At 41.2% G+C, this 24825-nt stretch overlaps 1 protein-coding gene across 3 annotated transcripts in view; it reads right to left on the bottom strand.

Moving 5' to 3' along the window:
• Positions 1 to 24402, bottom strand: part of CDK6 (cyclin dependent kinase 6) — a 143957-nt gene extending 119555 nt beyond the window's left edge. The window contains exons 1-2 of one of the 3 annotated variants that reach the window (XM_068404465.1): positions 24234 to 24402; positions 21667 to 22141 (exon numbers count right to left, since the gene is read on the bottom strand). In XM_068404465.1, coding sequence (XP_068260566.1) covers positions 21667 to 21899 — 233 coding nt within the window. In that variant the 5' untranslated portion in view covers positions 21900 to 22141; positions 24234 to 24402. Of the gene's footprint in view, positions 1 to 21666; positions 22142 to 23192; positions 23235 to 24122; positions 24168 to 24233 lie in introns of those variants that run through there. The other 2 variants (XM_068404466.1, XM_068404468.1) reach the window with 2 other exon arrangements.
• Between the last annotated feature and the right edge of the window lie 423 nt (positions 24403 to 24825).

The following is a 24825-nucleotide window of genomic DNA, read 5'->3' as shown; positions in this document are numbered from 1 at the left end:
GACCCTTCTGACTTCTCTAGAAGCCACTCAGCAGCAAGCTCTTTGTTCACCCCAACTTCTTAAACTATGTACTCTTTGAAAAAAACAGTTTTTCCCATACTATTAACATTAGCTACCTTCTTCTTTCTCACTTTTGAAGAGGAAGAAGACTCTGGTAACAGAAACTAGTCTCTACTTGGAATCACATATACCAATGTATTGTAACAAAGGGGTCGTATTTCAGATGAAGAAGACAATAGCTGGGCAAGTGGAGTGGAACATGTGCATTACGAGAACCATGTCCTACATAGCAAAACAGGAAATAGAGCTTCACACTCTGAAACATATGACAGAGCTCTTTCCCTTTGTTCAGGACATGCTGCTTTGTCTCACCTACTCCTCCATGCCTCTGAAAGCTGGTATTTCAGATGTAGAATTTTTTCTCTCGAGGGAGCTTTAGTAAAGTACTTTCAGATGAAAAAAGAGCACATGCAGATGAACAGGACACTAAATTCAAAGTATCTCATATTTTAAGTGCATTTTTTTCTGGGATAACATTGCCTCCCCGGCAGACTGCAACATAATGCAGAGACACTTAGACCACTTAGACCATGCTCAGCTGACCCACCCTGGTACTGAAAACATACAGCATGACAGCACAGCACAGCACTGCCTGCAGCATGGTAAGCGAGCCCACCGTGAGCTCCATCCAGCAGCAGGCAGATGCCTAGAGTCAAACTCTATTAATTAAAATAAGCTTGGGTATCTCTGCAGTGCTCATGGCAACTTTACGTCTCAAATCCTTATTCTCTTCATTTCTACTGTGTTCTTGGAGTTCGTGAACATTTTTCCTGCTTCGCTACCCTTCCAGGACAGAGTAGCAGGATCTCTTCTTGTCTTCGGAAGAAACCTCTTTCAGGCAAATAGCAGAAAAGGTCAGAACATAACATCAGATAAAATGAATGAATTTATCTAGGACAGGCAGATGTTATGCAGATAGACATTTTCAACTCTGCAGTCACTCATTCATTATCTGCTGTGCACAGAGCAGAAAGAGCTACCGGGAAGAAGCAATTGCATGATGAGAGCAAGGCAGCTGAAAGTCCTGTCCTGGAGAGCTACTCCAGCAGAGCCCAGCCAATATTCTTGCTTATAGCCCACTCACCGGTGAGGTTTAAGGGAAGGAAGGGGGATATTAGGATGACAAGGCAATCGTTCATCTGCAAGCTGAGCTTTGTGCTGTAATTTTTTCCATTCTCTCTCCCTTTCTGACTTGGAAAAATTATTTAAAATGCTTAGCTGCATAAAAGATGCTTTTGTTCTTTAGGTGTGTGTGAGGAAGAGAGACAGAGAAAGTGACAGAGAGAAACAGATGCTCTTGAAAGCGAAGTAAATAGCACTGGCTAAAGTCCGATAGTGTGGGCTGACTGGGCAAGCTTTCAACGCTCAGTATGGGCTGCAGCCCTGACCTGCAACACCCCTGCTCTCCTGCGCCGGGCCCCACTCGAGCAACGGACAAGCCCTGGTGCCAGACTGAATGGTTTTGTGATGCAGACAAATGTCTGCTCCGATGAAACCACCAAAACTAATTTTTATTTTCAACAGAAGGCAAGATTTGTGCCCAAAAGATGAAAAGGCCAAGTACATTTACTCACCGTGCCACCCAAGTCACTAAAAGATGCAGTTGTTAAAGAGCTTTACTTCAAGGAAAAACATGCCTGACAAGACATTCTCTGCAACTCCATCTTTTTTAGCACTCACACTGCCATTTCTTGTTCACCTTCCTTGCGAAGGGAGATCATTTTTAATAGGCAAGGACCAGAAATGGATCTGGTAAGGCCCAGTAATTCAAACAATATCCTGCCTTGCAGAACTTCACTCTCAGGGCTTGTCCTACAGTTCACCAGTTTTTGAAACACTTAACTCCTCATCAGTCCATTAACAGTTTCAACTCATTGATTTTAAATCCAAACTGGCCACACACTGAGCAATTGCCATTACCAAGGGAAAATACCAGCCTGCTGGTGCCTACGCTTATTCCTGTATGCTGCCATACCAAACACTGTCAGATTCTCTCTGCGAGGGACAGGCCAAGTCACTCCCAAATCAGAAAAATAACGTGGCCTGTTAAGAAGACAGTCGCTGACAGATTGCTTAGGATCAGCAATAGCTGTCTGACCTATTCATAGCGCTCTCATGTGATCCTCAAGCAAGCAAATGTACACTGCCTTTCAGAGTCATGTATGCTGCTGTTACACAGTACTGACAGCTTCCAGTAAGCTTCCATAAGCTTCCAGTTCAGAGTACAAATTAAAGATGCTCCCATTCATTGCCAGTGCACGTGCATCTTTTAATAAGTGTTTTAGATTTTCTGTAGAATACCTTCCTCAGGGAAAGCTGCATTCCTTTTTACATTCCCAAAATTGCTCAACATGTAAATAAAACTTAGGTCTGAATATTGATTTTGTTTAATTCAAAAGAAAGGAGCAGAGAAGTTATTCTGGACTCCCAGCTGTACCTGGTGCAAGATGGGATACAACAAAATCCAGTCTTTATTCCTGCGTAGCTCACCGTCAAACTGATTGTTACAGACTCCATATTTCAGTTTACTTTTTGAATTCATGCTTGTGCAAAATCTGCAGGTTCTAAATCTAAGTTGATCATCTCTTTCCTAGATTTAAATAAAACCAACAACTCATCTTTGGAAGATTTGGCAACAGTATAAATTATCATTCAGTCTTTAGTAGCTTAATAATCTAATGTATCTACACTTGAGACTTAATGGTGACGCCAACATATCAGAAATAACAAAGGAAATAATAACCCTCCACTCCATATAAAAAGTATTCACAGCAAAAAATCAAATGTCCTTTTTCATACTCTGTACCATCTCATATAGTTTTTTAAATCCTTGCAATATCACACTAGTTTCTGAGGTGTTTAATTCAGCATTTTTTTAAGTGGTAAGTAATTCCAATGAAAATTTGACTCCAAGCTCTTGCTTTTTAGAGATGCATGGGGAAACCTAAAAAACAAAAACTGTGAACCGTTGCTTCCCCAGCCTTTACCTGGGGGACTAGAAAACAGCAACGGATATGAACAGTTCTTGCTATCTTACAAATAGAAACAGCAATTTAACACCAGATAGTTAAACCACATGAAAACAACTTTAAAAAAAATGTCTAAATCTGTTGAAAGAATCTGTTTATGGATTCACTAGAACTGCTCAAAATTTCCTGAAAACAGACCAAACATATCCACCCATTCCAATGCAACACGGTGGTTAGGCAGGCAGAGAACGCAGTTGCCACATTCAGAAATAGACCGAGTGAAAATCCAAAAGGTGTCTTACATTTTGTGTGTTGATTTCCATACATGCTTGACCAGCATGAGGTTAAAAGACATAAAAATAGAGAGCAGTTCACAGTGCTCTTTGGCTACACTTGATATGGGGAATGACTTTGATCAGGCTTTGATGCCAGATGTATTCCCAAGAAGCCCGTGTGCTGTGATGCCAGGGGCACCATTAACTTCAGACAAAGGGAATTCCTCCATTCACTTCAGCAAAACCTGGAAGGGAGTACAGTGAACTCAACCGACCTCCCAGTGGCACCGTACCATGTCCTGTTGCCACCACTCAACGTGCTACAAATCACATCCCATCTGCCCAAAAGTAAATAGCACTCAGGTGATTTCCAAAAATCAAAAGACAAAGGCAATTGCTCACATGGGTAAGGAAAACAGGATTTGGCCATGTTTTGGGAGGCAGCACCTAAACATTGTACTCCTCTTTATAAGTTGCATTCTAAAAGAAAAAATGAGTGGCAGAGAGTAATATATAACTTTATAAGAGAAAGATAACAGTGAGGGGATATTTATTCTAAAACCAAAGCTTCAAAACTAAGGGAATACAAAGTTAAGGTAACACTTAAATTCAGCACACACAGAAGGCAGATTTAAGGTTTGCAAAACAACTAAACTCTGTTGAATGCAGCTGTCTTTGGCTACCCAATCAGACAGTTCAAATGCCATCCATCTACACAACAGCTTAGCAGAGCTCGTGGAGTGCCGAGTTCTCCTCTCAGCTACCGTGGAAGTGATATAACTCATGTAATGGAGCTGCTCAGGGGTTTGGCGGTTAGTCTGAATGGGTCAGGTAGGCCTCCATATATTCAAGGGAAAGAAGTAGGTTACTCTTTCCCAGGAAGACTATAATGGAGCAATTTCACCTTGTGGGATTCCAGATTATGTTCAATTGATTTTTGAAGATATTTTAAAATATTTCTTCTCATGAGGAACTTAAAACAAAATGAGAAAGAAGTTGAAGGAAAAAAAAAAAGAGACTGAAAACACCTCTGCCCTATTCACTCAGCCCCCACAGACCAGGATCAATCCTAAAAAAGCTCTGCACACGAGAGCCTTTACCTAAGCCTTGTGAAGTCAGTACATGTATTTAACTGGCTTTGGCTCAGGTCCAGAATTTCCTTTAATTTGAAAAGGAGTTTCACCTGTGACAGACTTGCAGGATTGAGTTCAATATTCATGTTGTACAGAACAGAAACAAATGGGACTAATAAATCTTCAATAGAAATTTATAAGATTTTTCTGGCTGAATAAATTTAGCCAGGGGGCAATCGCTCTTAAACACTTGATACATAAAAAGGGATCCTCGTTTCCATTAGCATGCAAATTCCTTACACGTTTCATCAGAATTTAAGACATTATATCTTACAAGTTTTTAAAAATGTGGACTTCATGGCTGCTCTTTTTCCCATTCACAGTCATTCACACGGGGCCATACAAGCTCCTTGGCTGTCATGTCATTTCTTCTACTAAGCTGTATTTTTTAAAATTTTAAATTTAAAATTTAAGCACATGCAAAGAAAACTAAAAATGTCTATTTCTGTAAGATTCTCAGGTGCTTTCATCTTCCAGTTCTTCAGGTAGATGTCTAATGCACATTTCCTCCTTTTCCAGCCAGTTTACATGGCGTTGTGAGCCAGTCATTTAAAGATTAATGCACATGGAGTGAAGTATTCTACAGGCTGTACAGCGCCTTAAGTATTTCCTTTAAGCTCTTGCACACATATGTAAAAGAAAACAAATTAAAGATTATTTGCAGAGTTTGGCAATGAAAATGAGGTGTTAGTAGCATTTTGAGCTGGCAATAAATTTTATTCGACTGTTTTATTACTTCAGGGCAAAGGCAAGTATTTCTTTTGGGGCGTCTTTTAGCAGCATGAGATGAGGGTTTGCATTTTAATGCATGGATAGTTTTGAAATAAATTCAGCATTTTGTAAATGATAGTGTATGTCAGACGTAAATACATGACAAAACTGTATTTTGGTTGTTTTGCAACAACGTCTTTCACATTTCTGAAAGAAATGAGCAAACTATAACAAATCTTGCAAAACAAGGTCTGGTTCCTGGAGCGCTAAACATTTTTACATCTAGACAAATGAAAACAAAGTACATCTACCCAAACTCTGCATGCAAAGGAGAGCGTGCTCTGCGACTTCCAGGCAGCCAGTGTCAGCTCCGGCTGAGGAAGATATGAGGATAGCCGAGCGGAATGGCCGAGGCTCCGCAGCGCTTAACATGGCTACGTGGCTTCCAGCTGGCTCAAAGTACCGGCACAGCAAGTAGGCATCTGCCTGGGAACGAGGCAGGGCTGGCTCACATCTGCTTGCAAACGCTGCATGGACTTACAAAGCAGTGGACACAGATTACATAAGATCACAGAACAAGTTGGTGTCAAAACTGTCGAGCCTTAATTTGCCAGGATTACCACTTCAGGTCTGTCCTGCTCTTACACCATTCCCTAAAATATCTGCTCTTTCTCACTTCAGAAAAATACTGGGTGAGATAGAAATTGTTCTAACCCTTTCTAAGCCATGTATGAATTGTTTTATTAATATAATTATTTTTATTTCAAGAATAAGTCGAGAGACATCGAGAGCTGAAGGAGTTGCTTCTCATTATTTTCTCTAATCCATCCCCAAACCCTACAATCATCCTATTTACCTCTGTTCGGAGAAACAGCACAGAAACTTATACCAGAGCTGATGGATGGTCTTGAGCCTTTGTACAGTTGACTAAACAGGCAACACTACACACCATTCAGAGCCCACAGAATCAGCACAGTCTATAAAAGCCTCTTCTGGCTGTGGTCAGCTTGCCTGTTCCAATGACACATTACTGGTTTTTTTTCTTCAATTTCCACCTTTTTCCATCTAACAGAAGCAATTATTAGCCCTCTTAGTTCTTCTTTAGAGCTTCAATTTATCTTCTATTTAAATACCTAGTCTAGGAAAAGCCAAATTTTCATACTGTGAGATGTATGCAATCATACTGGACATCAGTATTTATGTACAATTTTTATATGAATTTTCAGGCTTATTGCACCACAGGCTTTCAATGAAGATGTCACTGGACTAACAATTATATCAATTGCTGTACTGTGTAACTTCTACGTGTGTATGGGCGAACACTTACCAGTGGCACTGGCCAACAAAGACAAATGTTTTTTTTTTCACCCACATGGCCAATATACAATGGAATAGTGTGAGTTAGAAAATAAAATAAGATTCCAAACTCAAGGAGTCAAGAGTTTAAATTGAATAGATACAGGGAACACATTAAGGAAATGTATAATCTTAGATAGTAAAGATATGGCTGCATTAATTGCAAGGGGAAAAAAAAGATATCATAAAACTGTCAAGATAAGTTAAGTGATTTAGGAACTAAGGTCCCAAATTACAAAATAACCTAGGTATTTAGGGTTGTCAGTACACATGACAATCACTTGTTGTCCAAAGTGTCACTTCTCGATGATTTTCAATTAGTATCCCAATGCCTAAATCATAAGACTATAGGACTGGAAGAAAAAAATGAGACTAGCACCCATGCATTAATAAGCCCCCATGCAAGAGACATTTATGAGGATGTTCAGGCACCGCAGGCTACAAGATGCCCCCTACCATCCTGCACCAAATGCAGAGCTAGAACAAGAGCTACGGCCCTGGAGCTTTTCCTTACAGTGCACTTTAATTTGAGAGCCTCATCGTCACTCCAGGTCCCTACAGCAGTAGGATATTCGTGAAATAAAACTCCTAAGTTATTCCAGGAAGCTGACCTCTACCATTTTACACAGGATATTAAATAGACCCCAGCTGTCTCCACTTAGAAGTTACTTAGTTCATATGTTTTATAAAGGTCTATTCAGCCGTTTTCTGAGTTATCACAGAATTGAAGTGACTTTCTGTGAAGAAAAAGTCAAACTTTCTGGTGATTTCCCTTACCTACTTTTCATGCAGGCATGTCTTGGTTTTCAAACATCACAACTGGCATCTATATGTTCTGAAACAAGAATCTGTGTCTGGATTATGAAAATATTTGACTGAGAAATAACCATCGCAAGTCCATTTGGAAGAAACACACACAGTAGTGCCTTTTTTTTGCTAAATCCAAGAAGAAACAGTAGTCTTCATTTCCATGAATGCCTCTGTACCCAAGCCTCTATGGTATATGACTATTGATCTAAGTGCAGTACAGTCTGCATTTTTCCACTCCAGAAGGCAGAGAAGTGACATGGATTTAGATTTTCCAAAGCACAAGAGCACTTTTTGAGGCTTGTGAAAATGACAATGATCAATATATTAGAAATGCCATGATAATCATGTCCATCCAGAAAATTTTAGTTAAATTATTTCAAGAACTCAATAGTCTTTTTAAGAAAAGACTCCATTTAAAAGCTGGCAAGATGATATTGCAATAATTTTGTATAAAGGATGTGCTCCAGGATGAATGAGTTCTGGAACTGAGTGAATAATGCAATTTAAAGATGGCAATTTCATGCTTGAAAGAGGAAAGATCAAAGTGACCTTAAATTTTACAAGATTTGAAAAATTTTAAAAAGCGTCAATATTAAAAGGAGACACATAATCCCATCATCTAAATATTCCCTAGAGCCTTTAAATATATCTATTTGTACTGCACAGAGGAGGAAAAAAATGCCATAATCTGTTTCAAAAATTAGTTCTGCTGCTTTTAAATATTGACATCCCCTGTTCCATTGCCTGCTTCAGCAGACTGTGCCCCACTTAGGTTAAGTCATTAGATGTTTACTCTTTTGGATATTGCCTGGGCTCTTTGCCACTCACATCAGGCTTTATAATTTTCATTTACTCTTTCCAGAATACATTTAATAAAATATACTATTTTATTATACTTAGGAGTGAGATGGCATTTCAGTTCCAAGTTCCAATTTTCAATGTCATGTAACTTTTTGAAAACAATTAGCTTTTGGGATGTTTTTTTTCCTGGCTTGACTTCATTCCCTTTCAATTTTTTCTTTTAACTTTAAAACAGAAAACTGTTCAAATATTTTTAAGGCACAGACTTTAAACTAACTGCAGTCCTACATGTCTAACAATCCTCATCCATGTTACAAAATAATAATTCTGAACTTCCTGGTGTAAATGCAATCAAATACTGAAATTTTCATGGTTTTTCTTTTCCACATATACACACATGCACACAAGTAATATGCATATCCAAAAAGCTTAATAGAGCAGCTTATTTGCTTTACTACAATTATATTGTCATAGTGGTTCCATAATAAAAAGCTGTTTTCAAGATTTGTAAATCAAGCTATAAAAGAAAGAGCTCCAACAGATACTCAACATAAAAAATGATGGAGCAGAATCTGTTAGCATTATTGACTGATTTTCATTTTGCAGGCTATTACCAAGCAATGTGGGCTGATATGTTTGAGATTAAGGAAAAATAAAACTTTATATTAAAAAAAAACTATTCCAAGAGATAAAGGTATAGTACCTGCTTTCCAAGCACTCAGGTCTTAGATAATTCAGAGCGGAACATAAGTTAGACACCAGAATTTTCCAACTACTTGCAATTGTACAATCACGTAATTTGCTTGAAAGGAATTTGAGGCAATGAAATTACGTGTACTATCAGAATTTTATCAATAATGAGATAATTAGCCCACTGTATGAGACCAGTATACCACAGTGAAGGGAAATGAGAAAAATACGCAAGGGAAACTACATCTGAGAAAGCTTTGAAAGGTGCCTTAAACCACTCGTAGGCTGCATGACTGGCCATCTACAACACACATCTTCAGCTACTCTTTCTCTTGTAAAAGATTAACAAGTTTTGACCAAAATGGCTTCTGCTGGAGCTTAAAATTGGGTGCAGGGTAACCAGGCAATGCCCACCCATTCCAGTTACATCCTGCTCCCCTTAGTACTTTAATGCCAAGCACAAACTAGAAGCAGATTGTCTGAAGCCAGTACATTTCACAGAAACCCACACTCCACTATTAGGAAAAGTACATCATTTTTGCCAACTGAGAAAAAAAGTGTCTTGTACAAACCATTACCAACAATCCATATACTATAGACTTGGGTAAAAAAAAATAAGTTCCCCTATAACACTAATACCTTATTTCATTACCTCCTCTAATTTCTCATAGTTCAAGTGTCCTCTGATTTCAATACTAGCTTTTTGTTCCCCCACCCCCAAAATAACTTCCTATTTGCTTTTGTAACTTCTCTTATTTGCTGTATAAACTCCTTACTAACGTTTCCACTTTCCACCTTCAAACTTGAACCATACTGACTGGCATTAACCTCATCTAGCTGTAGCAGGCTACAGTTGGGTGTCCACTCTGCATTAGCTACCTGGGTGCTCTCTGGAGTCAACAGGAGAGAGGCTGGCGTATCCAGAGGGCAATTCATTGTGCTCCAGGGTGGATACAGAGGGCGAGTGGGATGAATTATTCTCAGAAAGCACATCCTCTCTCTGCACTTGCTATGGGGAGACTCTAAATGACTGGGATGGAGTGTACTTTTAATATTCAGATGATTAAAGTTAGATGTCTGCTCACAATTACCTTACATTCCTGGTTTAATTTTTACTCATGGCTCTGTGTACCTTGTGCACAACCATCATGATATACTGCAGCAGAGCCATAAAAGAGGTGGAGAAAGTTTAGTGTCTCCCTTTGACACCCCCCACCCCTCCGGAGAGTGAGGAACCAATACATTTAAACTGTCCTGCTATATCTAGTGCTCAGGAAGAGGCTATAGATCCAAAGCAGCAGCCAGGATTTCCAGTGACTGGACAGAGCATCACACCAGGGAAAGGTGTATGACCCAAGTGACAAAATGTGCTGCTACAAATCCCTGTTTATTTAAGTACCTACCATGTTAAAACTAAGCATTTTCATATCCTTCCTCTTGACTGCTGAATTTTTGATTACCTCCTGTTTCTTAATCTCTCTTTTCTAAAGCCTATTGTTACTACATCAAGTTTGGGAATCATCCCTTTCCCAAAAATATCAGATTTCATTACTGTGGCCACTATGACTGTGTGTCTTGACTATAAGAATTTCTTAAACCAGCTATTACAAGTTACTTCAGGCTATGCAGAGAGTGTTCCTTGTACTCCAGGAACAGCTGCTTCATTGACGGTGTCTGTAAATTTTGTCTTTAAACCTTGTCTGATTTGTTCACTTTATTATAAACAGAGGTTGAAATTGTCTTTTGTTACTGTTTTAATAAACATAGTTGACTTTCCAGCTTCTTCTAGAATTATAGGCTCAATATCCTTTCACTGATCCAGAGGATGGCAGAAGATTTAAATTTGCTTTTTATAACTTAAGCTTTGTTTCTGCAGAATGGTCTTATCCACTCTCAACTCTGGGTTACTGGAAACCAAGCAGTCTTTGAAATGTGTGTTCTTATGGACATCACAATATCCTATTGATTCAGGACATTCCAATATACTTAAAATGTCTTCTAAAAAGACTCCCTCATCAGTATTATTCACCTATCTGGGTTTCTACCTCTAGCCACAAATACCTTTCCTTTTTAGTCAAATGGGTTACCTGGCTCTTCTGTGCAACTCCTAACTATTCTTGCTGTTATACTGCCATGGTCTTCAGTTCCACTCTCATTTCTGTTTTTATTTTTTCACTTCTGCATAAAGATTTGCTTTTGAAATAACTGACATCTCTAAAAGATGCTTTCATCTGACCAAATAAAATTAAAAAGTAATAAAACCTTTTTGATACCTTAAAAAGAGAGACAACATGAATAATAAGCAGCAGAGAATTAAGTAATGCTAGGTAACACTTTTTTTTTAATGATGTTACGAACATAAAGGCAATGTGATGAACTGGATTCCATGCAATGAAGAGATACAGGTGCTCAGTTCTGCAGAAGTACTAACTTGTCTGGCCCCTTCCAAGAATGCCAAATCTTTTAACTTTAGTGAGACATTTAATGCTGATTTTCAGAGTATAGTCATTGATTCAAACCTGTCTGGATATGGGTATTATTGCTTTGATCAAAACTTGTTGCTCAGCATTTTATAAAAAGCAGAGACAAACATTAACGCAACAAATTGATTAGAGATATCTGTGAGGAAACCACAAAGATCAGTGGGTAGGCCTATCTCCATTAACAATCTAGAAGGTTATCTAAGGATAAACAACACACTAATTAAAAGTGCAGATGCTGCTCAATCTCTATGTCATAAAGATCACAAATATAAACAAAGTATGCTGTTAGATAAAATTAGCAAAATGAGATTCACCTTATAACCTACTTCCTAGTAGAGAAAAATAATACAGGTCATTAACTTTCACTGTCCCAAAGAAACCTTGAAATCAATAATGAAGTTTCTAGTGCTGTGCTAGTGTATAACAAGTTAGACATAAACTTTCAATGCTCTACAGCCACCAGAAAGTCTCCTAATTGTAGCTATAGAAGCATTTTCTCTTGAAGAAGGGAGATGTACATGGTACTGAAATGACCGTGGCTGTGATGCAACATGGAGTTCAGGGGTAAGCACAGCATTGTACAACACACAATGAGGTGACAACATAGAGATAGACATCCAATATTGCAGAGGGGACATACTAAGGTAGAGAAGAATTATTTGTGGTGCTAAAAGGGAATGTAATTAGGAGGAGTGAAACAAGTCAACAGAAACTCCGAGTCCACATCAGTGAAAAACCTCCTAATAAAATAACTATTTTTATACCCCCGTTTGGTGAACTCAATAGTTGCAGCACCTAAATCTGAATGGTAAAGTCTCAAATGTGCATGCTTGATGGGACACCTCTGCGCAGTCTGTCTCTCCTAATGTATTTTTGTTCATCTTAACATTAGGAATTTATGATTTGAACAACCAGAGCTGTTTGAATCAGTGTAGCTCTATGGACTTTAACTTCACCAGCAGAAACTCAAGCCTTAAATTTACAACTGCATTCTTGGATTAGCTGGAAGCTGTGGATGCAACTGCCCTGTCAGTAGCGAGTGTTAGGTTGCTCATATAGATGAACAGTTAACTGTGCATATTGGTTTTCAGAACATAATATGAGACTAAGCAGAAGATCTTACTTCTGGTTAAAATATTGTATATATGACGATCCACTACTGCAAAGTCAGAGCACTTAAGGATCAGAACTGTCTTTTCTGGAGAATACCATCTGACTATAATTTATTGAAGGGCTGTCATTCATTACGAGACACATTGATATTCTAGACAGCCACAGGAGTTTTTCTAAGAAAATTATTTGATCACCAGTGAGGGCAACTGAAAAGCAAAAGTCATATATAATACACAAGTACTGTAAATCTGAAGAATCTAATTTCATCTTTAATATGCAACATAAAAAACCATCACAATATATTTATATGATGAGGAAAGGGGTAGAAAGTCAAAGCTAGGAAATAACAAGAAGGTGGCAGTCTTACTAAAACTTACTGAAAGGGATACAATTTTAACATTGATACAATATATATATGAGAAACACACCATATTTCTATTTATATGTTGGATTTCATTATAACTTTATTCAAAATACTGTTGCTATGGATGTTTAAGTTTGTTGCAAATAAAAGACTTTCATATCCTTTATCTGTTTTTAATATAATTTTTTTTAAATGTATGATTATATATTTCTATACATTAAAGGTTTCCATTTTTTTGTAGAAACCTTCACAAGGAGTCCAATTCCTTGTCATAATGAGTGAAAGTTAAATGCGACATTCAATGGCTTCACAGCCCTCCCTTTTCATGGGGAAGGAGCAGAGTGGGCAAAGTCCTCTAAGGTTGTTTCACTTCGGCGGTAGCTGTGTATCCAAACGAATCCTCCCCTAAACTTCTAAGCACAGTCAGTACATTCGCAACTCCTACTGCCAAGTTAAAATGAAAACAGTCTTAGTTCAGAAATGATTGAGGTGGTTTGCTCTAATCAAATTAAACCAGCCAAATGTTCTTTTCAAAGGTAACTGTCTACTCTGCAGCTGTATGCAAAATACCACATCAAATGTGAAAAAAAAAAAGTGATAGAATTCTATCCTTACAGTAGAGCCCTGGCTCCACAGATGAAGAGAAACAAAAGCACCAGTGCAGCTAGGAATTATATTCACAGAAAGCTCCTAGAAATATGCTAAGTTAAGAAGCAGTGAACAAAGTACTGAGATTTCCAGTTTATAATTAATTGATTTGAGGGAGAAGGGAATTCTCTGACATTGTTAAACAGCAACAGACACCTTCAGTTATTTATCATAGTGACCACACTTCAAATAGATATTAAAAGACCAGCCAAAGCTTCACATAAAAGAGAGAAAAAAATCACACAGGCTTTTCCATTCTATTTCTCACTTCCTGTCTCTGTTTCTATCAAAATATGTAACATTCTGCACTGACTAATGTTGCAAAAGTCCAAACTAAATAGGTTTCATTTAAACTCAGTATGATTCATCTGCATTAGAACTGAGCTTTCAGTCATTAAATATGGGAAATTCCTGCAAAGGTGAATGCATATGCGAGTTATTTTTTTATATTCTTTTATTAAGGAAAGATCAGTCACCTGTTAATGATAATCCAGAGTGATAACCAGTCAGTGTTAGTATGAACACTTTTAAAACAGTATAGAACTTTTTGCTAAGCTTGTAAATTGTTTGCTAGATATGTCATGGGAAATCTACCCCAGGGCAACTCTACCAGTATGAGCAAATTGGCACATTCCAGTACACGCTGTATTTAGGTATCTGAAATCACTGCCTGGTCCTAAAATTATGTGGGATGCTTCTTAGGCTAGAGACCTGTCCTCTTCTAAAACCCTAAAAAGACATCTAAAGCATCATATGGAAGTTTCTCATTACTCATATAAAACATTCTTTATTCCACCTGAAGAAAATACAACTTATTAGAATTATTCTGTGTTATTAGAATTTTAAAGCCTTCTTTTAAAAGGATTACTTAGTGGAATACTTCCTTGTGAACATTTTCTAAGGACGGGACAAATTTTCAAAGGCTAAGGGTAAATAGATAAATAGGAAAATCAATACAATAATTTGGATGCAATGAGGTATTTTGAAACAGTTCGGAAGTCAACAGTCACATTTCCACTCGTTGATGATCATCTCATCAAAAGCTTCCCAAATGGAGGTTTCCCAAATGGAAAATGTCAAAGCACACAATGGAAAAAAACACTCCTTGGAAAATTCTAAAGTGATTTGTTTATTAAATACAGACGCTTTGTAGTTTAAAGGTATAGCTGTTAAATAATCATGCACACGTAATTTAAAATATTTTTCAGTATATAAGAAAAATATGTGAAGAACTGATATAGCAGGAGAAATTTGCTCTCTTTTGAATGAAAAAATCACAGCTTAGTTATAAAAGGGCATATTTATCTTTTGATAATTTGTTAGATCATTAAGAATCAACTTGTTCAGCAAAACTGGAAAACAACTAGATTTCATACAAAGAGTAAACACCAAATGCTCTATATACAGCTGCAAAGTTTTGGAATGAACAGCAACTTCTATTTTATTTAGGGTCATGAAACTTTATAAAATAATTTTAAATCTTCAGAACTAAATTATGTCAACTAAGAATTACTACAAAGACAAATAACCGCTCTTGATGCCAAATTCACATTACTGCTATATCAGGATAGTTATATTATTTATCCTGCATTATTTATTTTAATATTTAATAGAAAAATTCTCTAGAAATAAGGCCTCAGTTAATGTAATACATGAGTAAGAATCAATATCTGGGATTCATATTCTTATGTACATTATCTCTGAACTGTATTCAGAAAAGCATTTTAAAATTCAGTGCGTATTTAATATCATAGCTATTTCTATTTGATAATGTGTTTACATCTGTGCTAAACTTCAAACAATGACTTAAATCCCACCGAGTGTACCTGAGGGACTCACTCAGTGCTTTGCTAAGTCTCAGCCTCCAGCCCAGTCTCTTTCAAACACCTGGAAAGCAAGCACTTTCCTTCTCTCTGCTCTGTTCTGCACTTCAGCCAGCAGTAGGTACCATGAAGCTAACTGGAAAGTCCCAATTAATCTGCCCTGGCCCCTGTTTGCTGGGGTGGACCATCCATTCTCCTGTCCATTTCAAAGCTCAGTTTTGAATCCTGGACCCCACTCCATTAACCCAGGGGATGCTGACGCTTTGCCTGGCAATCACAGGCTGTCACCAGCAATGGTAGTGGTGAAATGAGTTGGTTTTCCATTCTGGGCAGGACCCAGCAAGACCAGATCTCTTTAAGAACAGCATAGACACAACCATCCATGGATTTAAAGAAGGAAGGGAGCACTGGACATAATCTAAAATCACTAACGTTTACTCACACAAAGACTGGAAACATGTTTTTTGTAAAAAGCTTAGATTCAGAATAAGATAAAATAGTTTTTGAAGAAAGCTTGTATTCACTCCAGAAACTGAATTTCCTAAGGCTCAGCCTTATTCCATATTCAGCCCTTCCTTCCTGACATGCTCTTATCTTGTCCTGTTTCTGGCAGACCATATATTCAAACTAAATCATCACATCCATTTCTAATAAACAATTCATACGGACAGGAAGAACATCAGTTATTTTCCCTGTATGTGCTTATTCTGTGTACTGCAGGGTTGCAAGCAGATGACAGGCCAGCATTCATCTGCAGTCACTTCACAGTGTCCTCTGCCAACTTATAAAACTTCTCCAAATCCTACCTACTGCCAAACCCTGTTCAGTGTCAACCACATCATTCCCCTTTACCCTCTTGCCATCAGAGAAGCCATATTCCCAGATAGGCAGTCTCTCCCTCCCCAAGACCTTTGCAGTTTCCCTCCTCGCAGTGGCCAGTCAGTGCAGGGACCATCTCCTTTCCCCTACGACCAACACCGCTCTCCAGCCTGGAAATGCCTCTCTCCCGCCAAGGCACTTCCCGTCTTCACATCTGCCTCGAAGACCATCCTGTTTGTGTTAGACTAAAACTCACTCTGAAGCTCATTCAGTTTTTCCTTCCCATTACTCATCCACCTCTTCTACCTCAGCTGAGACTCATCTGCCACATTAATCCCTTTAACCTTGGCAAGTTTCAAGTTCAGTTCCTTCTGCTTCACTCCATCCCTGCATCTTATTTTACTCTTTCTGCATGCAAGACAATCCCTGTACCTAGCAATGTAGAGGTGTCACAGTTTAAACCCTAACTGTTTCTTTCTCTCCAGGGGCCTGCCAGATGCCATGAGAGTGGTGCTGCACAAAAATAAATTGTACCGCACAATACAGCACACTGCTGATCTGTAAGAATGATGTCACACCGTAGAAGTTTAACATTAGCTTGGCAGAAAAAGGAAGTAAGGAAGGAAGCAGAATTCACTGGAGAAAAACACTCCCTAAAATAGAAATGTTTCACTTGACGGGATGGAACATCTCAATGATTTTGAGAAGATCATCCTTTAAACTTATTAACAGTACAGTAATAAAGCCAGCAGCCAATATCAGCGTCACCATGAACTGGAATGAGAAACAAAATTAGCTACTGCATTTTGAAATTCTTTTCCCTCTGTATGTTCCCATATCATTTCAGTTTAACAAACACAACAAAGCAAAACAACTACAAGTTCAAATTGCCTTGCAAAAGGTTAGCTAGGTACTGATGAGCTGCTACAAATGTGTTCTGAATGCTCCATCAGGTTAGACAGGGAATTTTAAGACAGTTGTAAAGAGACACCTTCTAAGTACAATGCAATTTTAAGCACCAAGCTATTATATACTTCTGGGACCTTTGAGGAGAGTTAAGCGCTGGTCTTTCTGTTTGGGGACATGGGGATGGGGGAATTGCGTGTGCCCCAGCCTCTTCCCCCCACACTCAGGTTGCCTGGCCAAGGGAATCACTTGATGGGCTCCATCAACTACTCACGTGCAAACCAAGAAATAACAGCATGGACGACTGGACTGCAAAAGCAGGGAAGAAGCAACATGACAGTATTGCTGTACCACAGAGGGCAGTTTACAGTGTCATTTATATTTCAATGGTTATAAAATAACATAAAACTTTGAACGTGGCATCATTGTGCAAACACTCGTAATTACTGGGTTTCCCCCACATTGCTCCGTATACCAAAAAGACGGAATAGAGCGACACTTCCAGCTAGGTGGATCATTCTCTTGAACCTAAGTCAATTAGCTGGGGCACCTATTCTGCAAGTTAACAGGAAGGAGAGAACTAAGATCTTAAATTCCTTATTATATGGTAATGATGACCTTGGATGGCAAGATTTCTGAAACTTATCTTTGAAATAATAACCCAGATTTTATTATATTCTAATAGATTATATTCAAGATAATTTTGGTTATTTTAAAATTGAATACTTATTAACCTATGAAAATACTAAAAAAAAGTTGTATTTATCAAAAAACTATGAGCCAGGAAGCAAAAATACAGAGCTTTGCAGGTCTGCTCTATTTGCTTAACATTTAACGCTATTAAAACTGTTAAATATATATATGTTAGAAAACAAGCACGACAAGAATTGCAGTATTCTGTCTTGTATATCACCTTCCCAGAGTGCAAATTCAGAGTTAGATAGATGAATAACATTAGGAGAAAATTATTCATCTGATTACCAGCAGGAGAGAGATAAAATGAACACAATATATTGCTGAATTTAGCATTATAATCACAAGAAGAATTTTTACAGATATATTGCAGCAGGGAATACTCCCAGTTTTACACACAGGAATTTCCTGAATCTAATATGTCATTTATTCCTGGCAAAGTCTGTCCTTTGTCTACATATATTTCATTTTTCCCAAACAGAACAGCACTAAGCTACATATGTGCTGGATCAACTTTTGCCAGATTTAACTACTGTATATAGTAAAGCTTTAGTTCATTTTATTATCTGAAAGGTGAGCTAGAGGAGCACCTTAATCATCCTACCAGTTACAAAGGACATTTCAAAGCCTATAACATACCTCATTTTAGAGCAATTCGCAGTAAGATTTACTCATGAATATTCTATATTTTACTCTTTTTTTTTTGTGAAGATAAATAGAACGGAGTAAGGTGTCCTGATGGAGGGGAACAAGGGCAAATGTGAACAGAAGAGGATTTTAAGCAAATAGCAATCATCCTTTTAACTGTATTTTTCCCATGCCTTTCTATATCCTATTTTTGACAGTTTTAAAAAATTTTAGATCAGTCCTCCAGGCCTTCTTTCCATTACAGTCAATTGTCCAGAGACTTCTACTACCATCACTTTTCTGATGAAGATTAGACTTCCTTTCACTTATCTTGCACCTCATTTTGCTTTATTCTGCAGTGAAGTCTTATCTAACATTATTTTTTGTTGTAAAAGGAACTGTGCTGCAAAAAATGTATCTCTTCACTGTATGAATATGGAAACAACAGACTTGGAGAGAAGGAACGCGAAACAAAGCTCTCGTAATCAGCAAGCGGTAGCATGGGAAACTATGATAAATATTTTGTTTAAAATTTTTCTATGCTATTTAGACATTTATACTTTATGGAGCAAATTCTCTTCCATCCCCAATGCCAAGCACTGGAAACCAGTTTTGGCTCTAAGCATTTTTCAGGATTTTAGAAGAAGGGAATCTATGACCGCTATGACAAACTTGGGCTGCAGCAGCAATACTGGTCCTGCATCCTGGCTCTGGGACCAACAAAGCCACGGAGCTCTATCTCTGCCTAGCAAGTACTGGATCTTTTCCTTACCAAACAGTTCTTCACATTCAGCACCACTTCATGGAGACAGAGAACATTGGACTGCTGAGCTCCTTACTGTACTCTCTGGAGATGCCTAGACCTACCATTTGAGTTCAGCACGACATTCAGCACAAGTTCCTGTGGCCAGTGACTTCTGCTGTTGCCGTCAGCTGATGCCAGAGTACCACAGCCGAGCACACGGAGTATGCGGCTCGTCTGCTTGGAGTCTGTCTAAATTTTGACTCACAGAATGACTGTTGGTTTGCATTGAGCGACTCATGGATCACACATGCCATTACTCAGAGGTAACAGATTCAACATTATATCTGCTGTTCTCACTTATTTCTCTCAGGCTAGTCGCCTGCAATATTAAGAAAAAAGCTAGACATCCCCTCAAAATAAAAAAAAAAATTATTTCAAATATTTGTGGTGTTATCCCAGTGCTCTGAAAATGATGTACATTTTAATCCACTATGTAGACAATGCATTTAGCATTATTTTTATTTAGTAGCCCGGCCATGATACCAGTTTCCAGAATGCATGCCCACACAATGACCATTTTTATGAGCATAATATGTTCAATAATTAAGTACAGCTCGGTCAGCTGCTTAAAATTGCAGATCTTCTTTTACAGTATTTCCTTTTCTGAGTATATTTACATAATACAAAAATAGACCTGTAATTTCAACAAATTACAAACTCTTCTACTGTATTTTGTAATGGAACTGGGACATTTAAATATTTTCAAATAATCTTTCAGTATAAGGATATTATTTCTGTCACTCCAAAGTGCTACTTATAGATTCATCTGCTCTACAGATTAAAAACATGCACAACAGAGGTGAATTTTTAAATAGCATTCCTCATGTTTTAGAAGAGAGAATGCTTGAAATTGCTTCACAACATCACTATGAGGACCTGGAACACACTTTCAGAGATTTTTATGTCAAAACTACATTCTCATATTGCTGGTTGAAATACTTACTGCTTGCAGAGAATGAATTTTCATTCAAACTTGTAAAAATATTTTAAACTTCAATGTATTTATGCAACGCTATGTCAAGATTGCACTGCACTTAAACCCAAGGAAAACAAGCCTGCAGCTGCAAAGCCAGTTCATCAAATAGCTCTTTGGAAAACAAGAATTTTATTTTCATGATTTTGCTGAATTCAGGATTAGAAAGCTCTTAAAAAAAATCTTTTACTTCACATGGAAAGATCGCAATGGCAGAAAAATTCATAAGTATTGTTATGTTGAATTATTCCCAAACAAGGTTTACAGTTTTCAAATATGTAAATGTCTAAACCTGGACAAATGGAGAAGTGTGAGCTGTGGCCTGTATCCCATTGCTCACTGCAGTGAGACCCATGACGGGCATTCCTTTATCAGTATTTCAGAATACACATGCTTTGCCTATTCAGTTTAGACAGAAATGAGACTGTTGTATTACGCTGCCTTGAGATGAACAAAAATTAATTTATCTCTAGCTATTCACTTTTGTATTTTAAATCTTATTCTCTGTCTCATCTTTCCTCTTGCATCTACTATAAACCCCCTCATCTCAGACCCTAAAACTGGAGGATCACAGCTACAAGCCATTCTGAAGGTCACCTCTAACTTCAGAGTATCTATTTCTCTAGGACTGAAATAGTCTTGGTGTTAGCAAAGTATAAAACATTTTCCTTTTGCTGCGCAATATGTGCGTACAATAACGCAAATAACAGGAAATATTCTTGTTAATACAGCACCATCAGCAAGATGCTGACCAGTTTCAAATCATTGCATACCTGGGTATCTGCTAAGTGAAGCTTACTTCTTAAAGTTAATAATATTAATAAAAGACACTCACAGGCTGCTGGAGGTTTCCAGCTATAGAAAAATGTAAGAGGTTACAGTAGGGCCAGCCTTACCATTGAGAGAATCTGTTCAAGAACACAGGTCATTTATCTGGGGTTTATGCTACCGACATGACAGAAAGGACATCCTGGGGCCACTGCCACCATTTTGCAAGCAAGGCTTGATGTCTGTACTGTAGCACTATCACCAGCACGTGGTGAAAACAGTATCAGTCAGAGTCTTCAACCGTAAGGCCGCCTGCAAAGCTTGAAGTCTTAACCTGTTACTTCTCTTTAACACGACAATCTACAACTCTCTATAAGAATCTGAAAAAGGTAGAACGCCCATTCCACTACCGCTGTCATAATCTTTGCCATTTTGATAACGAATAGAGCTGCTAAATTTCAGCTGCAGCTGGCAGAACTAATACTTGAGACAAAACCAGGGAGACGCTGGGTTTTTTTCATTCCCTCTTATGCCTGAGGAAATAGCATATATATGGCTCCTTGCCCATTCACTCAAACATTTAAGTCACACACCTATGCCTCTGGAGATGGGTTTTTGTGTGTGTGGAAGGCAATGCACAGGGATGAGGCGAGGTCTGGCAGGCAGCACCATGGCCTGCTGAAACCTCAAACCACACTACCTGTGCACAGTTTAGTGCTCGCTTCATCCACAAACCCAAACTAGTGTCCAGTCCATTTATGTACCCAAACTCTTGCTTGCCCAATTCATGTATGAAAACCAGGACCCCACTGATCGGGACACCTGTCCCACTTCCTCACCTGACCACATTGGGGTGCTCGAACGTCTCTAGGTGCCTCAAAACTGCCACCTCTCGGATGGTGGAGAGCGGCATCCCCTCCTCGCTGGTCTGCACCCGTACCCGCTTCAGCGCAACAAAGCGACCTCCGTTCTTCAAGTCTCGGGCTTTGAACACCTTCCCGTAGGCTCCTTCCCCAATCTCAGCCACACATTCATACTGCTGGTCAGCCAGGTTTGTGCTGTCCTTATCCATGCTGGCACCACTCCTCTTCCTCCCGTGCTCCAAGTGCTTCGGGGTAGCTCTCAGTCTCACCTGCTTTCTGAAAACTAGTACTTTGCTCACGTACTTGGTCCCTGTGCCAGAGGGGCAGTAGGAAGCTCTTGCCCTCCTGTTCTCGTTCCTCTTCTGTGCGGGTCCCAATGTGCCTCCTCTTTCGGCCACCAGGAATTATCATACAGTCTTTGGGAGCATTGTCTGTGGAAAGCCAATTAGATCTGGAGGACAAACCAAGCAAGAAAAGTGAGTTTAGTTTACTTCATTACTTTGCACTGTTCAAAAACTGAGAAAATTAAGCTAACATAGCAGATAGCTACACGCAAAGCAAAAACTTGGTGCAAAGGAAGACATGAACCACCGGGGTGACATGTGTATCAACGTCCCTGCATGGTTGCACAACACTACAGAGTTATCATGGTCTGCACAGAAGGCTACAACATGCAGCTACAGAGCAACCGCATGCTCTGGGATTTTGCTGAGCAATGGGCTGAATACGATGACCCCGTGAGACACTGGTGATGGGGATGGCAGAGCTAACTATACATGTGTGAGAGGAAGTTATGTCCAGGAACTTATGTCAGGATTGCAGGACTCAAAGGGCTCTTCAGTGCACATAGTGGAGTTTTGGAAATATATCCCATGTCATGTTACTGTTACTTGTTTGTAAACAATCGCATTTGGAGGTTTCAGCCTTGATCTGCTCTCCCCTGTGCTAAGCCCTGCATGAACACATTGCAGGAGACAAGTTCCTGCCTCAAAGCGCCTGTGGGGAGGAGAAATATGTACATATTTAAATGACGATAATAATACACTCCCGAGCATTGTGCGCTGAGGTAGATTCAGAAATGTACACTTCAGCAAACTTATTAACACGCACGGGTTTGGGCTGTGGATATTGCTACTGCTGGATGTGTGACTGGCAGTTCCTTGCAGAGCAGCATGATGACAGATGGTCTTCAGGATCAGCACGCTCTGCTGTGCAGTGCATGAGGGTGCAGAGCTGAAGCCCTTCTCTCTGTATCCAGTTTCATCCACACTTTCTGCAGGACTGTGGGCAAATTCTCTCCCCTCACAAAGCTCCACATCAATCCTCTCCCTTCCCCCTGCCCCTTTTTAGTATAATGGTATTGTGACCTCCGGGGCTATGACCCTCTCCCTACACTGCATTTTTGCCGTACTAGAATGCAAGTGCCCCAGAAAGCTCCGCTGGGGACCCCCTAACTTGAACCACGCAATAAAGCCAGAGGTATTTTGCACATTTATGCTGACCTTACACCTTAGCTGCAGATGAAAAGAAGAGCAATCTGAAGGAAACCTGTGCCCGCCGCTCATACACTCTTCCCGGCTGCAGCAGAGGCCCCACCCTGCCCCGCTGACTTCAGCTGCCACCACCGGAGCTGCCACCACCGGAGCTGCCACTGCACCGCCCCGTCCAGCGCGCAACCCCGCACCTCCGCGTCCGCAGCATCAGCAGGCGGCGCCGAGCGCGGACAGCCGCGCCTCGTCCCCGCCGCCGCGGGGGGACACCTGCCCCGCATCCCGCCCCGCATCCCGCCCCTCGCATCCCTCCCGGCGCCGCGCATCCCGCACCCCCTTCAGCATCCCGCACCGCGCTGCTGCGGAGGGCGCCCCCGGGCGGCGGGCGGCGGCGACGCGCGTGTGCGTGGCCGGGGGCGGCGGGGCCTGCCTCGGCGGCCGCTGCGCCGGGTGGAAAGCTACCGCTCGCCCTCGCCGGGCCCGGCGGGATACCGGGGGGTGCTCCTGGCCTCCGCGCCCCCCCCCGCCTCAGCACCGAGCTCCCCTTCGCGGGCGCCCCTCACGCGGCGGGGGGTGGCGGCGGGCGACACGCGAAGAGCCACGTCCCTCCGCTTCCTCTCAGGGGACGGAACGGGGGCCCCAGCTCGGCTGCTCGGCAGGACGCCGAGGGGACCCCCCCAGCGGCTCCCCGGGAGGGCAGCCCCCTCCCCCGCGGCCCCCTCCGCGGCCACCGATACGGGGGGCGCCCCCACGCCGACCCCGAAGGGGGGTGCGGCGGCACCGCGGGGCGAGCTGCCCCCGGCCCCAGCCACCGAAGGGACGCGTCCGCGGTGCCGTCCGCGGGGGGCTGCGCGGCGTGGGCTCCCCGGGCCGGGCGGGGGGGCGGCGTGTGGGCCACGCCGCTGGGCCGGGTGCGCGGAGCACATGGGCGCCCCGCGTTACCTGGTGTGCGCCACGGCCGCCTCCACCCGCCACCAGATCCCCAAATAATCCTCAGCCCCGGGAGGGGTGGGGGGGTGGGGAAGGAGGGGGTGAGTCCTCCCTAAAACAAACCTCCCATTGAGCGAGGCGGGGTGGAGAGCCGGCCCGGGGTCTGCCCCTTCACATGGCGATGTCTCCGGCAGGTCCCGGCAGCGGCCGCCTGGGCCACACAGGTAGCTGTTCCGCGGCTCGGCCGCCCTCGGCTCTCATCCTCCTGCCGCCGCCGCCGCCGCCGGGCTGCACCTTGGCGCAGAAGGCAGCTCGCACTCGTCCCCCAGCCCGCTCCTCCCGCCCCCACCCTGCCCGGGGAAAATGAAAACGCGAAGTAAAAATCGCGGCCGGCGGCCCCTGGGGAGCTGCAGAGCCGCGACCGCAGCCCCGCCGGCCGCAGCCTGCCGGTGCGGGGGCTCGGGCACACGGCCTTCGGTTGCTGCCGCCGCTCCGCCGCTGGCCCCGGCGCTGCGCTGCCTCTGCTCGCTCGCTCCCTCGGCCTCTGTTCAGCCTGGGAGCAGCAGCAGCTTGCTGCCTTTTTTTTTTTTTTCCCCTCTCCTCAAGTTTTTTTTTCCCCTTGCTTTCCCACGCTGGCTGAATGTGACTTGACCCCGTTTCAAAAAAGTTTGACATAGTGCTTCAACATTTCCGCATTCCTCCCCGACTACAAAGG

This window comes from Nyctibius grandis, chromosome 7 (assembly GCF_013368605.1).
Source record: "Nyctibius grandis isolate bNycGra1 chromosome 7, bNycGra1.pri, whole genome shotgun sequence".
NCBI lineage: Eukaryota > Metazoa > Chordata > Aves > Nyctibiiformes > Nyctibiidae > Nyctibius > Nyctibius grandis.
This window is presented reverse-complemented; position numbering and strand designations above follow the sequence as displayed.